The sequence below is a fragment of the Mycotypha africana genome (genome assembly GCF_025528875.1).
Source record: "Mycotypha africana strain NRRL 2978 chromosome Unknown BDF20scaffold_12, whole genome shotgun sequence".
NCBI lineage: Eukaryota > Fungi > Mucoromycota > Mucoromycetes > Mucorales > Mycotyphaceae > Mycotypha > Mycotypha africana.
This window is the reverse complement of record NW_026515736.1, coordinates 1,148,893-1,174,670: the sequence shown is the minus strand read 5'-3', so window position 1 is coordinate 1,174,670 and position 25,778 is coordinate 1,148,893. Positions and strand designations below refer to the sequence as shown.

Here is a 25,778-nt window from a genome sequence, read left to right as displayed (position 1 = left end):
GCTATTGGCACTGTCTACTTTTCTCGTCTATATAAGAATGTTTACGAAGAGGGTGGTTATCTCATGTTACTAGCGGTGCTTACATATATGGCGGCAATAACTGTCATGTTTTATTATGCCAGCTTGAATGAGAATATAGTATTGACAATGGGTGTATTCATGTTCTATATCTCTGATGCTACAAATTGCGTTAGATAAGTTTTTGGTTCATTCAGCAGCCTCCAACCACGCATTTGAGTATATAATCATGTCAACCTATTACTCTGCACAATCATGCATAGCGAAATATGTTTAGGCTGTGGCAAGAATTATAGATCAGTCCTTCCGAAGGCAAGGTAGGGATTTCGTATATTTTCTTAGACAAGACAGTTTAAGGATGCTTTAACAACTATTCATCAAATTTAGGTCACGTTGAACACGATTTGACGACGTTACGTATCATATCTTTGTAGATATTGGAATCTAGATAAAGGCATATAGCATATTGAACTCGTGCAGAATCCAGCTTTTTTGTTGATCGCAATTACCCCTTAATTACAATCGTCATGTTTGAACCATTATCAACGTTATATTAACACATTTAGTCAATAAGAATTGTAATGAACACTTTGCCTACTCTCGAGGTTTTTTGTCAATTCAGTCACTCTTATGTATACGAAGCATTCACCGTTTACTGAATAATAAATAATACACAGTTTTATATATCCTTCAAGGACAACAGTGATAGCTCATGTAAAGTTTTTATAACTCAAAGAGTCTGCCTTCCTTTTCTCATTCAAGCTCATAGAATGGATTGATACAGCCTTGATATGTGCTTTTTTAGCACCTTCCACAGACAGTTCATGTATACTCCTATACAAAAACGACGAGTTGTAGATGTGTTAGTTAAAAATGTCTTGAGAAGCTGTTTCGCAAGTCCACTTTAATTTTCTATTTAGGATAACGAACACGATCGTCTTTTCTATTATAAAAAGTGCATATTCATGCTGTCTATTTAAGATACAATACTTTTGTTGGTAATTTCACAAATAATTCTATACAAACTAGCCATGAGCGTTACTAAACCATCACATTTGAGAGCCTTTCATGAATAAATGTATTGCTGATGCACCCTTTGGATAAGCAAGCACTATAAACCACCAGCATCTATTTTTAGAAAAAAAGTAGCTAGCTTGAGTAAACTCTTTTTTATTACAGGATTCAAGCCAAAATGCAAGATGGAATATTGTGGGTGGTAGCTAATTACTTTATGTGTGACATTGAAGAGACGCGGGTTTTTCAAAAGGAACGAACACAAAATAAATTCATTGTTGTGCAATCTTTTGTTAAGGCACGCTTTTTTTTTCAACACTTCCTTGTTAATCCCTAATTGTATAAATAAATGCTCTTGGCCAATTTGATGTAATTCATCATTCTTCTTTTCTTTTCAACTTACTTCAACCCAAACACAACTTTCCTTTTCATTTCATTTCAGAAAACTTTTCAGTTATTCTCCCCTTCCTTTCACTAACACAAAAAAAGAAAAATGAAATTTGCTATTGCTGCCACTGCTCTTGCTCTTGCTGCGTCCGTCTCAGCCATCGTCCCTAACTGCATTCAAGAAATTGTTGGTAAGAAGTTCGTTTCTGGGCATATCCAAATCAAACATTTTAGAGATTAACAGAAGAATTGATTTATAATAGCTCAAGAAGGTGACAATTGTCGTACTATCGCTCAACAACACAAGGTTTCTCTTGTTCAATTATACAGGTGGAACTTTGTTACTAATGATGCTCCTGTTGGCGATTGTTCTGCATTTGTTCCTGGCGAATCCTACTGTGTTAAAGTCGATCATAGTCTTCGTAAGAGAAACTGGTTCTATAAGACCAGGGGTCTTAAAGGTGCCAAGTTAGATCTTGCTAAAAAGAGAATTGCCGCTGCTAAAGCTCAAAAAGCTGCCAGCAATGACAACAAAGGTCAAAAGAAGAAGGCCTCCAAGAAGTCAACTACTAAGAAGACGACAAAGAAGACTACAAAAAAGACGACGAAGAAGACTACCAAGAAGACAACCACTAAAAAGCCGAACACCACGAAGCCTTCCACTGGTAAGGCTACACAATCCAAGCCTGGAGATGACTGGAGCTCCACACCTGCCAATGCTCCTTCCAATGCTGTCAGACATATTATTTCTACTTGCACGAAGTATGCTACCGTTACTGTCAGTGATTCCTGGTGTGGTCCCTTCGCTGAAAAGTACGGTATCACCCAAGCTCAACTTTACAGCTGGAACGCTGGTCTCCATGGCCCTGGTGCTCATGAATGTGATAATCTCGATGATGGTAAGGCATATTGTGTTGCTGCTTAAGCCCTGGATGTGCAAGCTACCCCCTCATTTTCTATCTATCAATAAATTCTGTTTGTACTATTATTACCCATTCTTTCTCAATTGATATTTCTATTCCTCCCTTTGTGTACAATTAAAGTATCCTGATTCTCAATAAAGCTAACTATTAGACACAACCTTAAGAAATATATAACCTCGTTCGTTTTTCCTTTCTCTTCTATCTTTCTTCCTTTTTTATTCAGTCTCTTCAGACAGAGTGAGCATTGATTCCTTCTCTAATAATTGATCTATGTCAATAATTCGCCAACTCCAATTGGAGTTGGGTATAGGTTCACCAGTTTCATCGAAAGCGTTCAGAAACTTTTTGGCTGGTATAAAGTACGGTGTGCCAAATCTCACTCGCAGTGTTCTCACACCCTCGTCATATATTAAAATATCATCCTCTGCACCCTTTTTCGACATCTTATAAGTTACATTAGCTTCAAATAAGACATCTACGTTAATTTGGAGACCCTGTGTTAACGTATTAATAGCAGATGTATTCGTTAACGTTGATGTGAAGGTCTCTTTATCTGGATTGGGCACAGGCAATCGTACTGTTACAACATTGACGACGGAATAATCAGGGCTGCTGTAAGTGGCAGGATTACCCATGGTAGTCCAGATATCGCCGAGTCTTGTGTGTCGCACATCCCGTAGATGAAGACCTATATTCACATCAGATGGAGCCGCCTTTACAAATCGTTCTAGAAGACTAGGTGATAGTATCCGTTGTAATTGCTCCTTTTTTACTTTATCTTCTGGATTATTTAAGTAGTCTGATAATGAAGTGATGGTTTGTCGTACTGCTTCACCAGCTATTGAATAGATTTATTTGTTAAAAGATAGCCCTCATGTGTAAACAATTGAGATAGAAGAAGCAGCTTTACCTCCTGCTAGAAATTGTTCAGGAAAGAAGTTTTGCCCTAAGGAAGCTTTCAGCAAGTTTGCACCAAGCAAATTAGTAAAGTATTTTTGGAGACTTAAAGGTAATAACGGTACTGCTTCATATGGATATTTCTCAATGCGTGGTTTATCAGTAGTGAGTAGCCAAGCTATTTTTATAAATAGATGATTATTGAGTTTGAGGTGTGCCAAATGTTGCTATAAACAGCTGATTCTTACGAAAGTCATATGCTGATTCTGAAGGTTGAGATTGTTCATTGCAGCAGTATCTCGACGTTGAGAAGCGATGTACTCTTATATATGGTAGTATCCTTATAGGTGTTGAGCGCGCCACAGAACAGTTAAATGGTTGTGTCTTTTGTATAGCTCTCAACATTAGCTTCTTTATAAGTTGGATACAAAAAGGAATATTTTGAAATCCCATGCCCCACATTATTCAACATAGCGGAGAAAAAGAATGATGGAGTTGATAAAATTTCTCAAGCAGCGCTTACCTAGCAGTTTGATCATAGAAGTAAAGAGAAAAAACTTCTCACCAATACATCAGCGCTTAAGTCTCTACACAAGCTCAATCCTCACAGTATTTCCCGGCCCCTTCAAAGGGGTATATTTTAGTCTCCTTTTGATGCCTTTATTTCAAGCAAACCAATTATGTCGAGTAAGATTAGTCGTTGAAAGTCTCTCACTTCAAAAGAAATCGTAAAAGAGTTGCTATGGCCCCAGCTTTAGGGCTTCAACAATTATATTTCGAGCTTCTCTCCTGTTACATTTTGTATAACAATTAAACAGTACTTAAAATTGACCATAGCCGCTCGAGCAATAGCCAGAAAGCAGCCAATTATCAACATTTTCTTTCGTAAACACACATACCCCTCAGAGGGAAGAGGGGAGGGGCGCTTATTATGAAATCAATATCGATGTTCAAATACTGAACTCAATCTCTTTAAGTCAACGAGAGAACCTCTTAGTTTTTGAAACCGATTTTGAGAACTTTCGAAAAAGATACATCATAATATAGAATAACGGAAAAAAAAAGAGAAAAAATGAGCTAGTGAAATCTGATTTTCCTCCATGACAACTACCACGATTAATTTTCCAACGAACTCTAATTCTACAAAAACAAATATTTGAAGAAATTATAAGTGCTGAAACTGTGTGTCCAATTATTCTGTACATCAATGGCAGTTGCTTAACCAAAAATGGGATCCCTTCCTTGGTGCTCTTCATGATATCACCAGAAGATAGATGTGCGTTCATTCATAACTTTCTCACAGGTTGAAAAGATTTCTATGCAAAGAAACCGTAAGTTACCCCTCAAACACTTATCTAAATGCATGGCAATTGTTCACGCAGTTTATTACAAGCAATTTGATAATATTGCTGCTATTTTGTCTTGAGTAAGGCTGACAGGAGAAAGACATCTGGTATAAGCATTGGATAGGACTTCCTGGAGCAAGGATGAGGCCCATCTATTACAGTAAATGTGAAAAGTCAACCTCTGTAAATACCTCTACTCAATAAACTAACACTTACTTTTCATCACCAGCATACGGCCATATCATTCTCTGTACATACTCAACATCTACTTGTAATTGTTGGTAAGCTACTCCGTCTACCTGCGTTTCTCTCATCACTTCCAAAAATGCTTTCAAGACCATCATAATCAACGCTGTGCATACGTCCTTCGCTGTCGGCTCCACAGAACGATAGACATCAATACGTTCTGCAAATAGCTTATCGATATTGCTACTCATCATATTCAATGCAACATTATCCTCAACCTCGAAGTATGTTTTACCAGGAGTTTCGGAAATAGAGGACATAGTAGCCACACTATGTGTAGATGGAGGAACATGGCGTGTAGAATAAGGCCCACCACTATAGTTGCAGTCTAGCATAGATACGTTATCGGTTGCAGAATCAGACTGTTGTAGATGCTGTTGCTGAGGAAAAAATATACCTAATATTCGGTCAGTATAACGTAACCGCTTGGTGAAATAGGTCCAAACATCAGAGGATCGCTGCACCGAAGAGGAATCCCTATTGGGATATATATAATCTCGTTGTAAACGACATGTCAACATATAAGCTTCTAACATCAAATGCTTTTTCAGCAAGAATTGTCCTCTATTTAAGTAGTAGTCCACTACATCATTGAAGTCCGAAATAATAGTAGGATCCAACACTGTATCTGACAATTCAGCGAAATGAGTGCTGCTGCTATTAACCAGATTTTTATCATATGACGATTGGGTTGAGAAAGCAACATAAACACGATAAATTCCATTATTGGCTAGATTATAGCATAAGCGTGATTCGAGTAGAAGCAATACGCTGAGATATTTACTTGAACTAGACGCACCAAAACTGTTCCCTATGTCTTGCCACATATTTTTCAATCCTGACTGTAGTCTTTCGGCCGTTGCTGCGTTGGTTATATCGAGATTCATATTCAGTGGTAATAAACATGATTTGGTGATGTATTCTGCAAGCCATATTTGGGTATCTTGAATAAAATCTGCAGTTCTGTCAGCATCTATTTCTATTTCACTGCCGTTATCTTTCATATCCAAATCAGTAACAAACTGACACAAATGCTCTGAAGAGTGTATATGTGTTCAATAAGGAGCTGAAAAAAAAACTATAAAATAACAGAAACTTTTACCTCTCACGGCTTTTTTTACAGAATCCAGTGAACCTTTTATTAGTTCGTATTCCCAACGGGCATATAAGGAATGCAATTTCCTCTGCACTGGCTGTATTACTCGTAGTAGCGATTGTCCTTTATCTCTGAAGGCGACTTTTAGCTTGTTCATATTTTGTAATCGCTGCTCAATTGAAGTGGCGGTAGTAATCTGCACTGGCAATTCAATAAGTTTAGAAGCAGAATATAGCATTTTATCGGTGTAGGGCTTTATCGCTGTGAATAAATCATCTTTTGCCTTTTCTCGATCCTGTTTGAACATACGATTATAAACACTTCTATTCATACAAGTTGAGCATCAAGAATGAAGAATGTAATTCCTTACTTACCTCATCACTTAAACGAATGGAGGCAGTTACTGTATCAGATTTCGGATCCTCGCTACTGCCATTTTCTCCGGAGAGAAATAATGCCTCAAATTGATGAACAATTTCTTCCAATGGCATAATGTAATCCGATAATAACTCTTCCACAGTCATTGGATCCGAGTGAGATACATTCTTTCTAGACAGGCATGTCATTTGTATGTTGACGTATTGTTTCCATAAGTTTGATGTCTCTTCTTTCAAAAGTAACAATAACTTTGTCAATTCTGCTGTTCGTTTAATCGTCAAATCACTTTCAGCCATTTTATGCCATATAGCGTCCTTTACATTGTTCATAATATCCATGCAGTCGTGATTGATTCCTTTAAATGCTGCCATATGCTTATAATGATTTAATAAAGGACTTGCTCTCGAATAATACTTCACCGCCTGGCTGTATTTGCCTCTGTTCAAACAGTGTTGCAATCGAGTCGGTAATTCAAATATGAATTGCAGTCTTTTTAACGAGTTGTGAGCGTTTGTAAGATCCTGGATCTTTCTACTATGGGGCTCCAAATGCCGATTGATATCCCTCGTCTGTTTTGATATGCACTCAATGTTTTCGTTTAGGTGGCCCATTTCAGATTCCATGCTCTCTATATTCATTTTCATCTATGCAGCCGATAGAGGGCGACGAAGACAACACAGTGAAAGCAGGAGACTGAATATCTGTTTTCTTGCCCGACCAGCATTGTAGAAATAAAAGATGCATTCTTACCTTTCTTATAGTATCTGTCGCGCTTATAAACTTGTTGTAGTTTTCATAAACCAGTGTCTTCATATCACCGTCAATTTCTCGTATCTCTAAGTCAGCAGATAACCGCTTTAAACAACAGTAACTTGCCTTCCATTATACGTACTATATATTGATTACCTCCAACAAGTTGATTATCTTTTCCCATAAGACTGTATAGTGTCTTTTCCTTTAAAAGTGAGGCGAAATATTTGTTTGCGTTGAAAGAACTACCATCTTGAAGTTAAGATTAAGTTTACAGAATTCTTGAGCATTCGCATTCTAGTCCATTACCTATGTCATGTTTATCCATGTTATTTAATGGTGTTTGAGCTATCGTAGGCTTAGCATCTTTCAATCCATAATACTTTTTCAATAAAGAATTTCGTTCACGAGCTTGGTTAGGCGGTGAACGAGCCTTCGCTGCAGGCTTATTGTCCATGTAAAAAGGCTACAGTTGAAGACGAGCCTGTGCGTTTGCTTTTTTGCTTTTTTCTTATCTGCCTTTAAAATTACGGAAAGCAATTGTACCTCCATAATATGCTTTTCTCTTTTTCTGGAACCAAATTCTTATATGTCCATTATGTTGAATTATGTTCGTACGCTCGTCTCAGAAAATAGAAAAAGATTCATTGATAATGATGTTAATTTGGACTTAAGCTGTTCGTAATATTCTCCTTGCTTAACGGTAAAGCGTAAACTCAAGAATAACTCATGTTGACCCTATGTTCTGTAGACATTACGGACCGAATTATTGCAATGTCATATCCTTCAGAGGGCCTTGAATGTTTATACCGTAATTCAATAACAGAAGTGAAAAAGTAAAACAGAAAGGCTGTATTACTATTATCGTTGTGGAATATTAAATTGATAATGTACACATCCCTTTTTTGTCTGTCAAGATTCCTCGACCGTAGACATGCAGGCCATTACAAAGTGTATAATTTGTAAAGTGCAGTTCTCATGTTTTCATTTTCTGCTTTACGCGGTTGTCACTGATGACCAATATATAATATATACTATTATATCTGTCTAGACGAAGTGAAAAACAGTATACTCTCTCAAAGTTCAGCAAAGGTATTTACGCCTGCTAACCTGAGAGTTCAAAAAAATGCATGGTTCTAAAAGGAGACGAATTTCAATAAGCTGCCAATTATCCATTTCTAGATCATCAGGCACCACCTTTTACTATTTTAATAGAATTTTGTCAAGATGCATCATCATGGTTGAGAGAGGACGCTAAAAATGTAGTCGCTATTCATTGCAAGGCAGGTAAAGGGCGAACAGGTACTGTCATTGCTGCTTTATTACTTCACCTGGGTATTTCGAATACTTCTTCTGAGGCGATTCGAATGTATGGGGAAAAGCGTACAAAAGATTCCAAGGTAATAAGGGAATGACATACACCATTCTTTTCTCACAATATTGTTAAATAAGTAAAGTCTGTTGTTGTACGTATATATTTGACTGTAGGGTATAACTATTCCTAGCCAAGTTCGTTACGTTGAATACTATGAATTCATGTTGAGGCATAAAGAGCTTTACTATGAAAAAAAAGATGGTGTGGGTTTCCAACTAATGCAAATTGTAATACAAAATTTGCCTTTTATTTCGAAAAACCATACAGACTTTACGCTTCGAATTGAAGATAGTTTTGGAAACTGTATATTTGAGAAACACGCTTCTAGCTTGGTAATTTGGATTGGTTTTCTTTTTATTTTACATTTCCATTATTCATACTTAAAAGGTTCAATTTTAGTGTTTAAGTCGCACGACAGATGAAATTCTAATCGATAAATTGAATATACAGTTGAACAATGATTTTCAAGTTATGTTCTTGAAGGTAAAGAAACAACTTACAAGGAAGTTATTCGTAAACAAAGCAAGTATTAATGATCTGTTTTAGAAGAATGGGCAAACAATGTTTACTGCATGTTTAAACTCTACCTTTGTAAACATAATGAATAATAACGTAGTACGCTTGTGTAAAGAGGCCGTAGATATAGCACATAAGGATGACAAATGTGAGAAGTTTAGTGATATGTTTTCTATAACACTCACCTTTATCTCTCAGTAAACAATAAAATGCATTATGCAACTGGATTCCAAAATATCGGGATTTTATGCACATCATGCGCCTCATACATAGCCATGTATAAGTTTTGTTTATTTACGTTGACAGTTGAGTGGCTGGTAATACATTGTTTCGACGTACAAATTAAAATAAGTTATAGATAAAAGGGAGATAGTAATAAATAGTATAAGTTATAGACATAATGGTAGGATATAGAGGTCTTGAATAAAGAGTTGAAAAATTAGTAAAAATGTACGGTTGATTGAATCAACGATACACGACATTAACAGATTATAGCTGTGTTGTATAATGTGTAGAAAATGAAACGTAAGGGATGATTATAGTAGTAATGATGGTTGTCGTTTGGTTAGTGTATGCATACAATGAATAAAGTATGATAATCCGCTGATGGCTAGTATATCGCATATAAGCAGTTGCAGAACTATACAAACTGTATTTCTTAACGATGTCGAGATTTATATTCTTGCCGCAGTTTATTTACTGTATTATTTCTTGTGTTCTTTTCGAATAAACTCTCAACTGCTTTCATAAACTTGTCATCATTTGGTACCGATAAAGTTGATCCTAGTATTTCCATACAGCCATCAAGATCGGAAGCCAATAGGCGAGCTATGAACAAAAAAATTAACGTCAGCATGTTGTTTGTGTCATACGGGGAAGTCTTCTCTTTTTACCTTCGTAAGCTCTTAGTAATGCTATGGCTACGAAAAAGAAGACGTCAAATCCGCATAAATAGTATACATCCCATATACGAATTAAAGTGTGATAATTTATAACACCGCCGGAGAATAACGTAATGTACCATCTTGTCGAATATATATCGCTTGATAAGCCCAGACTTGTCAAATGATGATATAGCTTTGGAAGATACCTTTTCAGTAGACCATCTTGGATGTAGAAGCTCTCCATAAGGGCAGGAAAGCCCGGTTTATATAGATTATGTAATTTATCGCGTAGAAACATATGAACAAAAATCAAAAATGCTCTCTAAGTAAGATATGAAGGTTGATTTAGTTTCTCTTGCCCACGTTCATCCAATTAGTAATAGCTTATTTTATATATTACCTCCTCTTCACAATACATCAGTATGGTGGCTACAATATTTGTCATCCCTTGGCAATATCCAACTTCTTCATCATAATTGGCAAAAGCTCGAAGCACGTTAAATAAAGCACGTTGGCTATTTTGAAAATGTATTATTCAATTTCAATCTAAACACAGCATGAAAAAAAAAAAAAAAAACGAAAAAATAGAAGCTGAGAAAAATTTACCCTGATCCGTAACGTTGCTTGAACATGATATGATCTCGTAACGTTCTTGGTATATCCAGATCAATTTGACGTTCGTGTATACTACTCTTTGATAATAGTTCTCGATAGGAAGTCTTCAGTTGATGGTCTTTTGAGGCATCTTTCAAGCGATCCGTGACCAGAAAGTACCAAGCCTCTCGTCTCCAACAATCTGGTATGCCTTTGTATACTCTCTTCTTAAATTTTGATGTATAACTGAATTTGTGAATATGATCATCGTGAAGCATAAGGCTCGTTGACATTTTTGCCCATTTTCCTGACCTTTTCACTTCTTTTGTTTTATGTCTATTTACATAAGAGGGTAATGAGATCTTTTCATCTTTTGTCATTGTTCAGGAAAGCAAATATGCTGCAAGAAACGTACTTGTCGTTTGATGTTGAAGAAGCTTTTTCTTCCAAGAAACCATATCTTTTCGAAGATTTGTGTAAATAGATATGTCAGAGTTAGCGATGGTACCTTATATATGAACAAAAATGACAATACCTATCAGTCATAGCAAACCATTTCTCCATTTCGGCCGCTATATCAGGGACACTTTCAGGCTTTTGATCATACTGCATTTTTAGCTCTGAACTAACTTTACTCAGAACATATGTGTTTGAATCTGATGTCCGAGTAGGCACGGTTCTTATCGAAGAAGTTGTAGTTAGCGTTTGTTGAGTAAAATCTGATTCACTGGAGTAGGTTGTCAACTGTGAAGGAGGATCCAATAGTTGTTGCTGCGATTGTTGTCCTTCAATTTCGTTTATAGCATTCGACATGTCTAACCAAGTAGAAGGTGATGTAGGAGAAGTCAGAATGGCACCCGTTTCCATAATTGTATCATAGAGAAAAGAAGAAACAGAAAAGAAAAGCGAAAAGTAGATTCCTTCTTTTTTTCTGCTTCTATCAAAAAAATCAAAAATTATCTGTTTGCTTGCTGGGCTGGAAGAGGAAATAATTTCCCTACCCCGCCCTCTGTATCTCCCTTTTTTCTGAACTTGTTGTGTTCATTTGCTCGGTTTCCCTTTGAGACATCACACGTTTGACGCTACAGCAGCAAGCATACCTAAACAGCCATTAAATACCTCCAGTTATAGACATGAGATAAGTAATATAGTCCAATTGTTCCTGTTATGAATACTATTGGGCAGATTCTGAATAGATTTGTTGGATTTCAGCCTTGACGAAACAAACAACGTTTCAAGAGCATTCTTATGCATGACCTCCTGACATTCATAAGAAGCCTTTCCTTTCTTTTGCCACCGATCCATCGCTGGTAAGATAGATAGTCATCATGCTTAACAATTGAAATACTACAATAGCGTTCTTTACCTCGAGGTTATTCTTCGTCGTGGATTACATTCTGCAAAAAATGTCGTAATCATTTGTCTGCATAAAGATTTAAAGACTTTCAAATTGAAATCACTGTATATGCTTATTGATCAAATGAGATAAACAAAGCTTGATCACCTGCTCTAACCCCTTAACTCTTCCCTTACAATGTTATCGTCTGAATAGTAGACAGATGTATAAATACACAATACACCATTTGAAGGCAATAGCTAGATAAAAGTGCTGAGCGCGTTGCTTAGTAATTAACTAGCATAGAGTTACATGCATCTGGACGACTGCTTTGGATGATCTAATGGAGATGATACATGTCTCTGATGTGTTTTATTGAATAAGATCTTATAAACTAATAAATACAAATGAAGAGTTTGATCTACATCTTTACTCGTCATTATCAGCCTTCTGTTCTAAACTTGCTCTATGATCTTTCAATGCTTCTTTTGCTTTATTTCGTAAAATTTTCGTGGAACCTTCTGTTGACAAAACTGTTATGGGTCTACTGAGTTCTTCCAGAGGGACTTCATCTACATTGACTTTTTCTTTTTCATCATCATCCTCTTTTCCTTCTGTATGAGTGCCTTCTATGACCTTTCTCAACTCTTCAAAATATATATCAATAATGTGGTATCTGATTGCATCAGGATTCTGTCTATCTGATGGGCTTAAGGGTCCTTCCAATAACATATCAGTATAGGCCTCTACGTAGCCATTATCCCATTTCTCTCTAGCCAAGAATTGGAATGAAAAATAAAGCACTCGACGGAAAAGCAAATAGTATTTATCAATTCTGAGACGATCTAATCCATGCCATTCTTTACAATGAATCTGCCAGAAAGCCTTTAAAAATGGAACGGCGTTGGCAGCTGGCAAGTCCATCACTAGTGAGCCTAAATCATTGGCTAGTTGTTGCTGAATCAATGGTTTATCTGACATCCAAAAGCCTACACAATAACGGAAGTAGTGGTTAAAAAAAAGTGCACAAGAAAACCATGACAATTAAAAAAAGGCTAATAGAGAGTCTTACAATAAAACAAGCCTTTCCAAAGTTTCAAAAGTTCTACTTCATCCAAGTTGCTTTCACCGGACGATAAGAATTTACGAAGTGAACGAACTGCCTTATCTCTGGTTTTTTTTTCTAAGAAAAAGAAACGTTCGAAAAATGGGTAAGCTCTTTTCAAATACAGGCAACTGCTTATCCAGTCCTTGTCAAAAGCATCATTTTGCTTTACCATTCGCAGCTAATTGCTTCCCAAGGGGAAGGTACGATTCCTCAATCTCTGGCATTGTATTATTAAAAAGGGAAGTTGGTTGTCACTTTTACGGAAAGAGAGCGAAAATGAGAAAAGGATCAGAATATGTTTGCATGAGCAAAGCCACAGTGAATTGTTACAGATGAATTGCAGTCAGCAGCAACAGAAAAATAAATTCCTTTTTTAGCAATATTCTAGAAGGAATAGGGATCCTTGAGCATCATTGTGATTGTGCTACATATTTTTGAATTCTAACGATAGGCGTGACAGTCAGATGTAGACGTATATAAATCAATAAGACCACTAGACTATACACAAGAAAATCGGGGTCAGGACAGCGGGTTTAAGAACTTACATTGTAACCAAAAAGCTATAGAAATGTTATGGGACTGAATGATTTTTATAAGTGAGTCCGTCGAAGTGCATGAGCCAATTATATTCCAAGTTTAATTTTGTTGCCGCCCTGGAAATTGAGGGGTTGAACATTGCTCATATTTCGTATCTTTTCAAAGGGTTAAATACTACAATAACATAACCATGTTTGGCGCATTCAGACCGTCGATTATAGCACAAGGAGGTTTACTATGGTGAGATGGACTATTCAAGATTTGAGCTTGCATATTTCTCGGCTCTGTCGCTAATGCTTTGACTCGTTTAAATCAACAATAGGAAGAACCCATTCCGCATGTCAACTACGAGAAAAGCCAATCTTCGTAAGAGATTAAAGGATGTCGACAATGTTATTTCAACTGTAGCTGATTCTGGAGTGCAATGCAAGGCTCTTGATAGAGCACTTGCACTACCCAAAGAATCAGAAATGCTTCCGAGAGAAAAGTATACTGTCTTCACTCGTACTGGCAAGAACTATCGTAAATCAATCCATAAAGTACCAAAATTTACAAAAACTACAAACAGAACAAGTCCTCGTGGTTTTTAGAAAAAACGTGCGCTGCACAAATACCTCCTGTACACGTAAACACCTAACTATTAGTATATGTATATCTTAACCGGGTTGGCATCTTTGGCGCCATCATTTGTATAAAGATTTTGTCGTAGTATTTCTGCTTTAGCTGTAGAGGTCTAAAGTGTGGCGCCTGCTAAGACTCAAATTCGCAACAAAATAAAAAACTTATATAGCTGCTTCCATGATTATAGAGTAGAGTAGACAAGGAGCTATTTCTACGAAATGTATGGTTTAGATATTTTATGTGCTGAGATATACCTTAAAATGACAAACCACTGAAAAGACTAGCTATTGGTAAGTTGAGCTCTCGATAATAGATATCGAGATTTTTGAACTGCCTATAAAGTTGGCAATTAAAACCATCCCAGTCGATTTGGGCACAGAAGACCGAACGGCGTTACGACGGTATTGACCCTTTTTGGTGCATCACCAATAATTATACAAAGTTCATCTGCTTTCCTTCATTATTTGGTTAAGCAAAAATTAAGAAAAAAAAGGCCAAAATGGCCTGGAACACGGTCCACAAGAAGCCGTCTATTTTCAATTCTTTATTGTTCCACTCGATTTTGCAGGCAAAATGGTATAATACAGTCAATAAATAGTGGAGTAGCTTTCTCAAAGAAGCAGTAACGAGTGCTTGCTCTTCACTGTATAAGATTGTGCTTTGATTAATGAAGAGATTCTCTCAAAATGAGAATGCTAAAAAGATAGGAATACATGAATGATTCTATTAAGAGCCATAAGCTACTAGATAGATAGTAGTAATGAGAAATTGTATGGTCAAATATTCTTGAAAGGAAAAGTAAGAAAATAAAAGGAAGCAATAAGTAAAACAAAATGAAAAGGTGTGAAGAGGGTATGTTTGAAATACAAGTGATTAGTTAAAATACAAGTGTAATAACAATAGTAGTAATAATAGTAGGAGTAGAAGTAGGAGTAAGAGTAAGTAGAAGTAGGCCGTCATAATAGTGGTAAAAATTAAGACTAGAGCTATCTGCACTGAATCGAAGAGAATTGTTTTAGTGTGATGCTTTCCACATCCACCATGGTCCGCCATATTCTTCATCGCCCCATCGGCCGCAAAGACCCATTGGCCAGGCGAATCTACCAGAATATTCCCAAGTTTCACCAGAATCAATATAGTTTTTCTCCCATGTAACTTGGCCTTCTTCTGTGTCATCAATCAAACCAGTAATGGTAAAAGTTCCTAGGTTATCGACGCCTGTGCCTTCAAAACGAGTCAAAGGACATGCTTTTAAATGCATTGTAGGAAATTGCTCTTTTCTCTTTAATTTAGATGAAATTGCTGAAGCATTCTGAATTGTATTAGCTAAGTTGTTGTTGTTTGTTTTTCGTCTTTTTCTTGGTTCGGTAATGTTACTGTTCTCATCATTTATGAGATCTTGGTCCAGCCAACGCGAAAGCCATGATGATTGGTTAATAGGTTCGCCTGAGGTATCTTCTAGTGGAACAATTTTTATTGTGATCCGCATAGGACCATCAAACCAGTCTTCGGTACTTGAGGCAGTCAAGACATTATTATTATTATTGTTGTTGTTGTTGTTGTTGTTTGTTCTATTGTTATTAGGATTGTTATTGTCTTGTTGACTGTCATTTTCATCAAGGTCTTGGAAGGTATAATAACCGATCCATTCGCCTTCAATTAGATGGGCTTCACTCACAAAATAATTCGGTGAAGCAAATCCAGAGTCAGCATATATATTTCGTAAAGATCTGTCTTTACATAGACTGTCAATAAATAAGTTTCGTTCATAACGTCGTAAGAATTCGACGTCAAACATTTTTGAATTTAAAGTATACACAGGGATGGGGATGCAGCCTGGTACAGCCTGATAAATATTTGGATGATTGGCGAAAATGGTGGCGAAGAATAAATGAAAGGCTGACGCTAGGGAATCTTGGGCAGGATAGAATGTATTGAGCTGGTGCTGCTGCTGCTGTATCTGTTCACGTATTTGTTGTTGATCTGCTGAAGAGGAAAGTGAATTAAAGTAACGTAACGGTGTATGCTGTGTGATAAGGGCATCTGCATCAAAGTTGTAAGCAAATTGACTTAATTCTTGAGACACTATAGCATCTGTTGAAGTGAGAAATCGAGCAAGGGTAAAGTCTACGTGATTATAAAAAAGCTGATGATAAGTGCCTGTCCGCAGATGGAAATGCAATGTTTGATTGGTGAATAATTTTTACCATAATTGACAAGCAACGATAAAATAGGTAACACCACGGGATAGATTTCTCGATCACAGTAAGGACCCAATTGGAAGGCTATGCCTGCAGCAAAGTGGACTTGGTAGCAGAAAAGGTGGGGAATGTTACATTGGTCTATTTAAGTAAAAATAAGTACAGCTGTTACAAAAGAGACCATTTTTTTATAGTTTCCTAAAATTTAATGTCCTACCGTGTTCAGTAAGTATATCCCAAATGGCTTCCCAATCGATGGCCTTTAGTGCGGCTATTTGCGTCGTCCGATTGGAGACAAAGGATCGACATTGAGATAAGGCTCGACAACGTCTTTTCAAAGTTGCCTGCCAATTCATTTTATAATGCAATCTGCGCCGATAAATGGCACCAGTATCAAATCGACTATGAAATGCACGAGGCCACAATGCTTGTTGTCTCCAAGGATCTTTATGAACAAGATAATGTAAATATTTACAGCATTGAGACAATTCTAATAGTGAAGTTGGAAATAAATCAAATGAGTGGCTGGATTGCAAGGCGACATAGGAGACGATTTCGAGTAATAATTCTTTTGGCAAGGCTAATAACTGTGAAGAAGTTATATTTGAATGCCAAATATGCTGAGCTGTCATTCTAAGTGGATGATAGTGGTATGTGTATGTGTATATGTATGTGTATGTGTGTAAGTGTGTATGTGTGGTGTGTGGTGTGTGTGTGTGTGTGTGTATATATAGAAATGATAGGTTGATCGACTATAATAGCTTGACAAGGAACTATTTATGTTATGTTTAGAGACTACAGATTCATATAAAGGCCAGTTCAATAATGATGAAATAAAAAGAAATATGAAAAACAGTTAATGAAAGTGGAAAAGGGGCTTTAATGAAAAGAAGAAAAAAAATGTTTCGTCTTAACCCGTTTTTGAAGGTCTAGAATTTTTTACGCTAAATTAGGCAAGTTTTAGGGTTAAAAAAGGTTTTTTTTTTGTTCCTGTGGGTTCACCCGAAAACATAGTTTTTCTTTGGTGCTAGATAGATTTTTAGTATCCATTTCCTAAAAATGAAACTAGCTCACATCACACGATATAATCGCGAAGAAAACCCATACTTTATTGAAACACTTGGATTGAGACATCATGCTGCTTTTCTGTCTGCTCGGAGACTGTATGCTTGGAATGCAACCCTCATCCTGAAAAAAAGACAGTGAATTCCTTTTTATGTCCATAGATGAAAGGCTATCATCTTTAGACTAAACAATAAACATAAAAGCTTTAAATTTAAGGAGAGACGTATACTTAGCCTAATAAACTATAGACTAAAAAAGACTCTTAGTTTGATTTTTGCATCACCTACAGAAGAATGATTCTATGGAATTATAAGAAAACATTCACTTTAAGACTAACATACATTGACATCAACGATATATTGCGAAGGAAGGGTCCACATTAGCCGTGATTAGGTTCCACTGAATAACTTTCGTTTGAACCAACTTCTTTTCGCTTTTCCAGGGATATATCACCAATTTCTTCCTGTTGCTCCTCAACCCACGAATTTAACGATCGTTCCATAGAGAGGTAAATGTTGTTGATTTGCTTAGCCATCCAATCATAAAATTGACTTGCTGTGTACAAGATATCTTGTTGCAAAGAAGTCCAATTGCAAGAACTTCTGATAGTCTCATATGACTTTTGTAATATGCGTGAAAGTACAGGAGCTTGTTTCATAAGCCATAATTGGAGCAGTGTATACACTTCTTTGGCGTAAACCGCTACAAGTTCGATAATTGTACTCATTACCGACCAGATTTTTCCTGCTAAGTTTTGCGATATGCATGCCGCTGCGGTACTTTGAATTGTGTAAATTTCACAGTATAATGGCAATGCTAAATTCATGTACACCCAGAATAGTGGTATATTGAGGTAGGGATACAATCTAATCCACGCAGGAAAAACCTTGGATCTAAGCCAATGATCAATGCAGGTAGCGAATGATTTATAAGCGATGGACAGTCGTGGCTTGACATGCTTGACGAAGAGTCGGTACGCTGGGTAAAGCAATTCAGCCCAAAAATGGCGAACTAGTGCCATTGAATCAAAAAGAATTCCACTAATTTCAACTGTCACCCACACTAATTTAGGCCCATAAATTCTGTACAGCTTGGCCAGTTTTTTCTGAAATGTACGCTGTTGTAATAGTAAAATAAGCTTATCGATTGCTTTCACAATCCCTGTCAACAACCGCCCAACGGTCGGTGCTAGAATGTATGTATTAAGCAGCGTAAAAAGCAATTGCAGTTTCTCTTTTATCCAAACTGATCCATTATATACTGCTTTTGCTAACCGCGTGGAAACGATGTATTGGTAAGCTGTAGGAATGGCTACTGTACAAATCCACTTTGCTTCGTTAACTATTGATATGACAGTAGCACGGATACCGGCGTAAATGAATTTATACAAATTGATGGCTCTTGTCAATACTAAGGTGGAAGGGATCCAGAAGCGATCATACACAATGTTGCCTAGGTCTTCCATCAACTGCTGCCAGTCATGTCGTTTTATGAATTTATTCAGAGCAGCAACGAATTCTTTAATCCCATTTTGTGCAACGCAACTTGCTTTATAGAGACTTAGAAAGAATTTTTCAAGTTTGTCAATTATGCTTGGAAAAATCACTTGCTTTATGTAAGCTTTTCGTTTCAAATAAGCAGGCTTTCCGCGTTGTAGCCACCATTGCTCTGTTTGCTCATATGCTTTGGGTATGGTAATAGTGACAAATGCAAATAGCCAGTCATCGAGGTATGGCAATGCCTTTTCGCACCACCACAGGAAAAAATAAAGACTGTATTTTATCGTATCAATAACTGCTCTAACGATAATGTAAAGAGCTGCAAATGGTGATACAAGTACATAATGAATGATAGATAGCTTTTCATCTCCTTTGGATGGATTCTTTCTGTTTGCCGCAGCGCCTGCACCATCAGTTTGTGTTCGGCTGCTTTGTTTAGCTGCTGTCACTGAGTGCTTGAAACCGACATTCTCATTTTTGCCGAGCTTTTTTATGGCATCTGATCTCTCATGCTGCGATTTCCAATGTGGGTAGTCTTTAAAAATCCACACAAGGAAGGAAGCAATGGCAATAGTGTAAATTCCTTTCCATGAAAATAAGAACTTAAAGCTGACAAAGAACAGCATTTGCTCGTTCTATTTTAGCTAAAGGAAACAACCAAAGGAAAAAAAAAAAAAAGGGTGGAAGAGATAATCTTAGAAGCTGCTTAGCAAGTAGGATATTGAAAGCGGAGCAACAATTATTCAATTGCTCTCTGCTCCAGTTAATGCACACATACACGGAAAAGACTGCAAAGTTCTCATGGAAGTAGTGGACATGATTTCATTAAACGTTCTACATAAATTATATACAAATAAACAAAAGAGAGCTCTATGGTACAGGACGTTGAACGATAATGGACGGAAAAGGCACAAAATTAATTTAATGTATTATGGTGCTGTCTAACCTCTTGTGGATCGTCGTGTAGACCGCTTAAATCTGGTCTCACGACGTAACCGTCTGATATTTCGTTCTTGAGCAATCAAAAGCTTTTCTAATTCATCATTTGATAGCACTTCTAGCTTGGGTGCCCATTTACTGGCATCAGACACTTTTCGGAATGCTGTTTCTATGCGTTCCTCTCTCCTGTCTAAACCTTCGAACTCTTCTACTATCTTTTTCCTATGCTGAAATAACTGATCGCGTATTCCATGAGCAATAATACCGATATATTCACCTCCTAAACCTAATTCTGCTGCTAACTGTCGTGCGAAGAGTTCAGGCGCATTTGTATGTATATTGTTGAGGTTCCACTCAAATTTATCTCTTAGATTAACTTTACCAATTTGAAGATCGAGCTATAAAAAGTTAAGTATACGTTAGATCAATTCAGGAAACCTCAAACTGTTCCAAGCTTCCTCCCCCATAACACCAACCCGCCCCCCTCACAATCTATGGCTGGAGTGATTTCTGATACATACATTTATTTCTACAAGTTGATCTCCTCCATTCGGTAACTCGTATTCGTTAATTGCTTCAAAATCGACAACTTGCGCTCGAATAGATTCTGATATCGGTTTCACAAACTTATATGCGTCCAAGCGCAGGTCTTCGCATAACAATTCCGCAAACATTTCCGGTGTTAAATATTGCTCTATTGTTTTGGGTAAAAAAAATGCAGTTGATTCATTCGTTAGCAAGAAAACAAAGAATTTAAAATCAATTCCTATGGTTCGAGTTCTAACCATTCATATTCCATAGAAAAACATCCCGTAATTTGACTTCGTCTAAATCGATATCTAAACGGATAGGCACTAATAATTCATTTGACTCTGAAACTCGTTTAAGGTCATCCATGGTGGCGGGAGCCATTCCATTTCTTCTATGCTCATATCTTGGTAAATTTTTATTCTGTTCTACCAAAGAGGCTTCTGATTCTAATCTTCCGGCCGCTGTTGTCGTTGCTTGCTTTGATTCCGCGTTACTATCATCATCAGATTCTTCCAGCATTTCTTCAAATTCATCGTCAGAATCCGTAAACATTCCACTTTGTCCGCGCCCCTTTCGACCAGAAGTGTAGCTACTGGGTAGCAAAAGAGCATTGTCTTCGGAATACTTGATTCGGGCTGAATAAGAAGAATAAAGCCCTTGAGTGTTTGGAGTCGGACCAGCATTATTATATACCAGATGAGGTTGATTCGGTGGTGGTACTGGTGGTGGTGCTGCTGTTGGTATTGAAGCAGGAATCTGTGGCATTAAAGGTTGGAGATATGGATAAGGTTGCGTACTCATTTTCTTTCTTCATAGATATGGTTGAGAACAACTTTTGCGATACGAGTATCGTTGAGAGACAGAGAAATAGGAGAGTATCTTGCAAAAAAGTCGATTTGATTTCGAAACGGCACAAAAATTACCGTGTGCTGTGACGACGGACGTGCAGAGGCGGTGAGTAAAATAAACTGGCTTCCGTGAATCATAGCTGTGGCCAATACGGCCTGTTTTCTCTTTTTCTTTTTAAGCAACCTAACCAGCGACGGCGTAAATAGCGTGCATGAAGCGAACTTTGACAGATGAGATTGGAGATGCTCCAGAAATGAATGAGCAGCGGAAGGAAATTTCAAAGTATGAGTCAACCTATTGTGCAATAAGAAATTTTGGCGTTGCAAGATCTATAGCAGATCAATTTTTAAATAGGCAACTTGTATCTGTCAAAGCAGTACCTCAACAGGTAGCACCCGGCGTTGACGAGACGCCTGTAAGTATCGATTATTATATCCATACATATATTTATGATTATAGATGGGCTTAAAATTCAGTTACTTCTACAGTTAAACTTGACCTTATTAAACTCGGTTAGAGTAAACGACCGCATTCAAGTAAGTAAAATACATAAATCTTCCGTCTGATTGCTTAAAATAAGGAGTAGTGCTTATATATTCCATTTTAAACTAGTGTTTACTTGGCATAGCTCGCCAAATAAATCTTGTTACTGTAGAACAGCAAAGATTCCTTTTGGAAAATTTGTTGAGCCATCTAGTTAACGAAACGGATAACGATGCCAAAGTGAGTTTGTAGGTCTATGATATCAAATAGAATAATACTTAAATTGATACGCTTTCATAGGCCATGCTGATCTTGCTGATTGAAAAGTTATCGAGACATCCGAATATAAATGCCACCACTGTTATAGTATTACTGTCAAATGAGGTTAGATACTGCAATTTTACAAGAGATCATAACAGACCCAAAAAAAAACGAAAACCAACACTTAATTTAAAATGCATATAGCTTCGATCAGAATCAACCAAGGTCAGATGGCATATATATCGGTGTATATATCATATGTTGAAGGTAAACAACCCACTCTTGCGATACGAACAGCCATTCACTGCATGCACAGATACACTGATGTTGCACGCTCAAATTTAGACACGACAAATTAACCAAGATTCAAAAGACATCGAGGCATTATTTGAGAGTTTGAAAAACGATCTATCAAACGCACATCATAAGATTAGATCTATCAGCATCACTTTATTGTCACTGTTACCCTTCATTTCCTTTTCAAACGACACGCTGAAAACCATGTCAGCGGCAGAAATTCAGAACATCATAAGTCATTACACAAGAGACAGTGATCCACGTGTAAGAAAAAGTGCCTTGAATTCCTTAGTACGGATGCATTTGCGTGGATGTCCTTTAGATCTCGGAATATATAATTTGTCCGTTATTGCATTGAGAGATGATTATGAAGAAGTGAGGATGGGCGGTTTAAATTTGATGGGGTAAATTTATTTGGATATTTGTAGACTTGAAGCGCAACGCTATACTTGAAAGCAATTTATTCTTACACCCCAATCTCTCTTGGGAAATTTTTAGTGTTTTGAGTGCATTATACCCAGAGCATCGTATGCGATTAGCTCATGAAGAAATCAACGAAACTACACGACTTATAGATGATGCATTCAATCGAGTTTGTGATTTAGTCAATGATTCTGCTGTCACTATCAGAACGAAAGCGTGTGTGATGATGGCCTCCTATCAACATGTCGGAACAGACACATTGGCACAAACATTCAGTAAAAAAATCATGTCGAACTTCAAAAGAACTGTACCCAAATATAAGTTACAACAGAAGAAGTATGCTAGGCTTGCAAAGCAGGGAGGCTATATACCTGTTGCTGAAGGAGACATTGATGTAGAGTCGGATGAGTTTCATTTGTTGGATTCTGGCGCATGTGGCGCCTTTATCCATGGTCTAGAAGATGAATTTATGGAAGTTCGAAATGCATCTATCGGTAAAGAGAACATCACAGCAAAACAATTTACGAGAGATTTTAAACAACTAATAAGCAATACTCAACATTAGATTCTATTTGCGAACTATGCATGTATAACGAAAATTTGACAAAAAAGGCTGCTGAATTTTTGGTTGGTAAATAACGTTTCGTTGATAATCGTAATCGTCTGAACCTGTATTCATATTTTATTTTTTTTCATGGCAGATATGTTTAATGATGATATTGAAAAGATACGGCTGAATGCAATTCAAAGTTTGCGTAAAATCGGCTCTCGAACGGTATTGGAGTTTGATGAAGAACAACTGGAAATAGCAGTGGGTGCGTTCGAAGATAGCGATCCAATAGCAAGACAATCTGCGCACGAATTGCTCACGTAAGAATTGAACTTTGACAGATAAAGAACATACGGCATACTGAACAATGTTACGTCTTTCTGATTAGTGTGATTCGACTAACTGAGCAAGAATCATTAGTCACTTTATTAACCGCAATGGAAGCAAATATAAAACGATATCCGACAGATATCCTGTCAATTTATCGATGTCTTTGCGAGGTTGGGAAAAGACATGAGGATTATGTTGAACATCTTATACCAACTTTATTAAATTTGGACAAGCGTTACTTACCCAAAGAAGCCAATGTTGAAGATATTATGTGTAAAATATTACAGTAATCGTACATTTCAAAATGAAAAAGCTGACTTTTGTTTCTGTGTGGTAGATACTGCCTATGTCATTCTGATTGCCAATGCATGTCTTTCCAATATCAAGCTGCTCCAAGGACTACCAAAATACATTTTTCGCCATTTTGCGTATTTCAAGTCCAAGTATCCTGAGTGCTTACCGGACTTACGGGTAATTAACAAGCAAAATCTGCAGGGAAAAGAGAGCATGACTAACGTTCTTATGTAAAGAAACTATACAAAATAGCTGGAATAAAGCTAGAAGGAGATGTTGATTGTTTACCTATGACTTTTAGCGGTAAGTATTTGTAAATTTATCTATCAAACCATTGGATATCATACAAGCAACGAATAATGCTAAAATAATACCGGGCATCCTTTCAAATTTTCCGTATTTAGCATCAACTAGGAAGTTAATTGCGGCAGATGCAGACAATTATATGACAACGACTATCGATACATTGCGCGCTATCAAAAGTCAGTTGGAGAAGAACGAATTATCCACAGCCTTATTAACCATCGAAGTAGCAATGCGTAATTTCAAATACATATCCAGGCTGAAGCCAATTTTACTTGGAAAATCAGAGCTTGCACAACTCTATCTTGAATGCTATGAACTCGTTATAAAAGTAAAGCAGAGCCATTCCTCACCCACCTATGCCGATACAGCACAGTCGATTGCAGCCTCTTTGTTGAAGAAGTCATACATCATACAGTATACATTTTTAGGATTGTCGAAACAAACTTTAAGAGCAGCGATGTATTATCGCATAATGGCGAATATGATCTGGATGTTTGGTATATTGAAGAAAATGCCTATGTAAGTCATATTGTTTGAAATACGCAATTTATTGCTCGTTTGGGCTAATATGTGTGTCGATGTGTAACATAATTGTGACAGTTCCAGAAATGCATCTTTCAATACGAAAAACATGCTCATTGCTTTTCAACAACGGGTGACAGCAATTGAGCAAGAGTTTATTCGAAGTCAATTTATTGAAACGGCTGACGATACTCAACCAACGATAACATTAGCAGAGTTGAAGAAGAATCTTTCAACAGCCAGCGAACTGCCATTAACGGCAAAAATTACCCACTTATACAAATTTATGATGGTACATTTTCATTTTTTGCCATAAAAAGATAATGCTTTTCTCAATTGCTCATCGTACGTATTATATTTTGCAAATACATATAATCAGTCCTTTATACCACTAGAAATCGATTTTGAAAACATTGTCAAGCATACAACCGCAGAGATCACCCTGCCTAAACCAAATGTCGACAAACCGTTCAAGTTCAAGTCAGAATATCCAGTTGCAATGAGGGTTGAAGCCGACATATTCAATGCGTATGATACGAATACAATTGCCGTGGAGGTATTCAAGAGTTTAAGGAAGAATTACTATTCAGTGCGTGAATAATTTCAAAGGAACTAAAAGTCTCTTAATGTAAATAGATTATACTACCAGACCAATTGTCTATCATATTTTGGCCATCGCCAAGTCATTTTAAACCAGTCAAACCTTATTGCTACAAGTTGAGCACAGATGTTCAACTATCGTTGGAACCATGGACAGGTAAGCAAAGTCCGGAAACTTAGCTATCTTAAAATATGAAAAGCTCACTTGTTACAACATTGACGTTACGATAGTTCCTAAAGAAATGATTATACGCATTGTTCAATCATTCGAGCCAGATTTGCCGGAACTCGATGAATATATCATGAAATACCCTGATTACGCAACCGTGAAGACCTCATCTAATATGGAGCCGTCTACAATACCTACTTCATCTTGCGTTATCAGCGAGCATTTGAACTATAGCCTATGGCCTATGTCAATGAGTTCCGCGCCAAATTCTAATATTAACTTCATTAGACCACCTTTGTAAATACATTTAAAGAATGCTCTTCAACATATCAAATTAAAAACTTTATCGATTTAAAATGAATATAAACGCTCTATTGCAGAAGAAGATTTGTTCTTACAGCTGGATGTGGTTGCTAACAGGAAATTACTGTCA

The 25,778-nt window shown here is 37.0% G+C and overlaps 11 protein-coding genes across 11 annotated transcripts; 4 read left to right on the top strand and 7 right to left on the bottom strand.

The window, feature by feature from the left end:
* Positions 1–1,525: 1,525 nt before the first annotated feature.
* On the top strand, positions 1,526–2,344 carry BDF20DRAFT_839684 (uncharacterized protein; the record flags this gene model as incomplete). The annotated part of the gene is made up of 2 exons (XM_053079305.1): positions 1,526–1,610; positions 1,683–2,344. The coding sequence occupies 2 exons, from the start codon at positions 1,526–1,528 to the stop codon at positions 2,342–2,344; spliced, it is 747 nt and encodes a 248-aa protein (XP_052932048.1).
* A 213-nt stretch (positions 2,345–2,557) lies between these two features.
* BDF20DRAFT_917087 (uncharacterized protein) lies at positions 2,558–3,644 on the bottom strand (the record flags this gene model as incomplete). The annotated part of the gene is made up of 3 exons (XM_053084528.1): positions 2,558–3,180; positions 3,253–3,417; positions 3,488–3,644. The coding sequence occupies 3 exons, from the start codon at positions 3,642–3,644 to the stop codon at positions 2,558–2,560; spliced, it is 945 nt and encodes a 314-aa protein (XP_052932047.1).
* A 648-nt stretch (positions 3,645–4,292) lies between these two features.
* BDF20DRAFT_189946 (exocyst complex component Sec5-domain-containing protein) lies at positions 4,293–7,248 on the bottom strand. Its single transcript, XM_053074889.1, has 6 exons — positions 7,056–7,248; positions 6,302–6,949; positions 5,934–6,222; positions 4,802–5,867; positions 4,630–4,737; positions 4,293–4,555 (listed from the first exon to the last, which is right to left on the bottom strand). The coding sequence occupies exons 1-6, from the start codon at positions 7,116–7,118 to the stop codon at positions 4,537–4,539; spliced, it is 2,193 nt and encodes a 730-aa protein (XP_052932046.1). The 5' UTR covers positions 7,119–7,248; the 3' UTR covers positions 4,293–4,536.
* A 353-nt stretch (positions 7,249–7,601) lies between these two features.
* BDF20DRAFT_189765 (protein-tyrosine phosphatase-like protein) lies at positions 7,602–8,863 on the top strand. Its single transcript, XM_053074888.1, has 8 exons — positions 7,602–7,732; positions 7,807–7,891; positions 7,952–8,017; positions 8,107–8,147; positions 8,238–8,455; positions 8,544–8,599; positions 8,698–8,762; positions 8,830–8,863. Exons 1-7 carry the CDS (start codon positions 7,645–7,647, stop codon positions 8,714–8,716), a joined length of 573 nt encoding a protein of 190 aa, XP_052932045.1. The 5' UTR covers positions 7,602–7,644; the 3' UTR covers positions 8,717–8,762; positions 8,830–8,863.
* A 741-nt stretch (positions 8,864–9,604) lies between these two features.
* Positions 9,605–11,291, bottom strand: BDF20DRAFT_839680 (rab-GTPase-TBC domain-containing protein; the record flags this gene model as incomplete). Its single annotated transcript, XM_053079304.1, has 6 exons — positions 9,605–9,774; positions 9,840–10,152; positions 10,231–10,345; positions 10,437–10,760; positions 10,840–10,884; positions 10,960–11,291. The coding sequence occupies 6 exons, from the start codon at positions 11,289–11,291 to the stop codon at positions 9,605–9,607; spliced, it is 1,299 nt and encodes a 432-aa protein (XP_052932044.1).
* Positions 11,292–12,085: 794 nt separating this feature from the next.
* On the bottom strand, positions 12,086–13,546 carry BDF20DRAFT_897187 (uncharacterized protein). The gene is made up of 3 exons (XM_053082547.1): positions 13,038–13,546; positions 12,833–12,943; positions 12,086–12,749 (listed from the first exon to the last, which is right to left on the bottom strand). Exons 1-3 carry the CDS (start codon positions 13,090–13,092, stop codon positions 12,190–12,192), a joined length of 726 nt encoding a protein of 241 aa, XP_052932043.1. The 5' UTR covers positions 13,093–13,546; the 3' UTR covers positions 12,086–12,189.
* Positions 13,547–13,595: 49 nt separating this feature from the next.
* On the top strand, positions 13,596–13,995 carry BDF20DRAFT_827871 (mitochondrial ribosomal protein L31-domain-containing protein; the record flags this gene model as incomplete). Its single annotated transcript, XM_053078198.1, has 2 exons — positions 13,596–13,645; positions 13,728–13,995. 2 exons carry the CDS (start codon positions 13,596–13,598, stop codon positions 13,993–13,995), a joined length of 318 nt encoding a protein of 105 aa, XP_052932042.1.
* A 1,046-nt stretch (positions 13,996–15,041) lies between these two features.
* Positions 15,042–16,859, bottom strand: BDF20DRAFT_827626 (uncharacterized protein; the record flags this gene model as incomplete). Its single annotated transcript, XM_053078180.1, has 5 exons — positions 15,042–15,301; positions 15,440–15,532; positions 15,632–16,153; positions 16,234–16,368; positions 16,445–16,859. The coding sequence occupies 5 exons, from the start codon at positions 16,857–16,859 to the stop codon at positions 15,042–15,044; spliced, it is 1,425 nt and encodes a 474-aa protein (XP_052932041.1).
* Positions 16,860–17,223: 364 nt separating this feature from the next.
* Positions 17,224–19,467, bottom strand: BDF20DRAFT_189467 (uncharacterized protein). The gene is made up of 3 exons (XM_053074887.1): positions 19,133–19,467; positions 17,580–19,064; positions 17,224–17,495 (listed from the first exon to the last, which is right to left on the bottom strand). Exons 1-2 carry the CDS (start codon positions 19,201–19,203, stop codon positions 17,672–17,674), a joined length of 1,464 nt encoding a protein of 487 aa, XP_052932040.1. The 5' UTR covers positions 19,204–19,467; the 3' UTR covers positions 17,224–17,495; positions 17,580–17,671.
* Positions 19,468–19,600: 133 nt separating this feature from the next.
* Positions 19,601–21,266, bottom strand: BDF20DRAFT_897180 (uncharacterized protein). Its single transcript, XM_053082546.1, has 3 exons — positions 20,516–21,266; positions 20,252–20,424; positions 19,601–20,128 (listed from the first exon to the last, which is right to left on the bottom strand). Exons 1-3 carry the CDS (start codon positions 21,060–21,062, stop codon positions 19,733–19,735), a joined length of 1,116 nt encoding a protein of 371 aa, XP_052932039.1. The 5' UTR covers positions 21,063–21,266; the 3' UTR covers positions 19,601–19,732.
* Positions 21,267–22,355: 1,089 nt separating this feature from the next.
* Positions 22,356–25,646, top strand: BDF20DRAFT_828073 (armadillo-type protein; the record flags this gene model as incomplete). The annotated part of the gene is made up of 12 exons (XM_053078219.1): positions 22,356–22,555; positions 22,650–23,068; positions 23,140–23,205; positions 23,276–23,444; positions 23,513–23,727; positions 23,792–23,925; positions 23,985–24,051; positions 24,153–24,546; positions 24,742–24,868; positions 24,998–25,132; positions 25,213–25,333; positions 25,408–25,646. The coding sequence occupies 12 exons, from the start codon at positions 22,356–22,358 to the stop codon at positions 25,644–25,646; spliced, it is 2,286 nt and encodes a 761-aa protein (XP_052932038.1).
* Positions 25,647–25,778: the final 132 nt, after the last annotated feature.

Excerpts from the sequence above, each read along its gene's own strand:
- BDF20DRAFT_189946 (XM_053074889.1), bottom strand. The coding sequence starts at position 7,118 with ATGAAGACACTGGTTTATGAAAACTACAACAAGTTTATAAGCGCGACA. Across the intron at positions 6,950-7,055 it reads CGACAGATACTATAAGAAAG|ATGAAAATGAATATAGAGAG; the intron begins GTAAGAATGCAT and ends TCGGCTGCATAG. Across the intron at positions 5,868-5,933 it reads TGTAAAAAAAGCCGTGAGAG|AGCATTTGTGTCAGTTTGTT; the intron begins GTAAAAGTTTCT and ends TACACTCTTCAG.
- BDF20DRAFT_189765 (XM_053074888.1), top strand. The coding sequence starts at position 7,645 with ATGTCCATTATGTTGAATTATGTTCGTACGCTCGTCTCAGAAAATAGA. Across the intron at positions 8,148-8,237 it reads TCTCTCAAAGTTCAGCAAAG|ATCATCAGGCACCACCTTTT; the intron begins GTATTTACGCCT and ends ATCCATTTCTAG. Across the intron at positions 8,456-8,543 it reads AGCGTACAAAAGATTCCAAG|GGTATAACTATTCCTAGCCA; the intron begins GTAATAAGGGAA and ends ATTTGACTGTAG.
- BDF20DRAFT_897187 (XM_053082547.1), bottom strand. The coding sequence starts at position 13,092 with ATGCCAGAGATTGAGGAATCGTACCTTCCCCTTGGGAAGCAATTAGCT. Across the intron at positions 12,944-13,037 it reads GAAGCAATTAGCTGCGAATG|AAAAAAAAACCAGAGATAAG; the intron begins GTAAAGCAAAAT and ends TCTTTTTCTTAG. Across the intron at positions 12,750-12,832 it reads TTGGAAAGGCTTGTTTTATT|GCTTTTGGATGTCAGATAAA; the intron begins GTAAGACTCTCT and ends GTTATTGTGTAG.
- BDF20DRAFT_189467 (XM_053074887.1), bottom strand. The coding sequence starts at position 19,203 with ATGGTGCAGGCGCTGCGGCAAACAGAAAGAATCCATCCAAAGGAGATG. Across the intron at positions 19,065-19,132 it reads AGCTATCTATCATTCATTAT|TCTTTATTTTTTCCTGTGGT; the intron begins GTACTTGTATCA and ends GATAAAATACAG.
- BDF20DRAFT_897180 (XM_053082546.1), bottom strand. The coding sequence starts at position 21,062 with ATGAGTACGCAACCTTATCCATATCTCCAACCTTTAATGCCACAGATT. Across the intron at positions 20,425-20,515 it reads TTTTCTATGGAATATGAATG|AGCAATATTTAACACCGGAA; the intron begins GTTAGAACTCGA and ends CCAAAACAATAG. Across the intron at positions 20,129-20,251 it reads ATCAACTTGTAGAAATAAAT|CTCGATCTTCAAATTGGTAA; the intron begins GTATGTATCAGA and ends AACTTTTTATAG.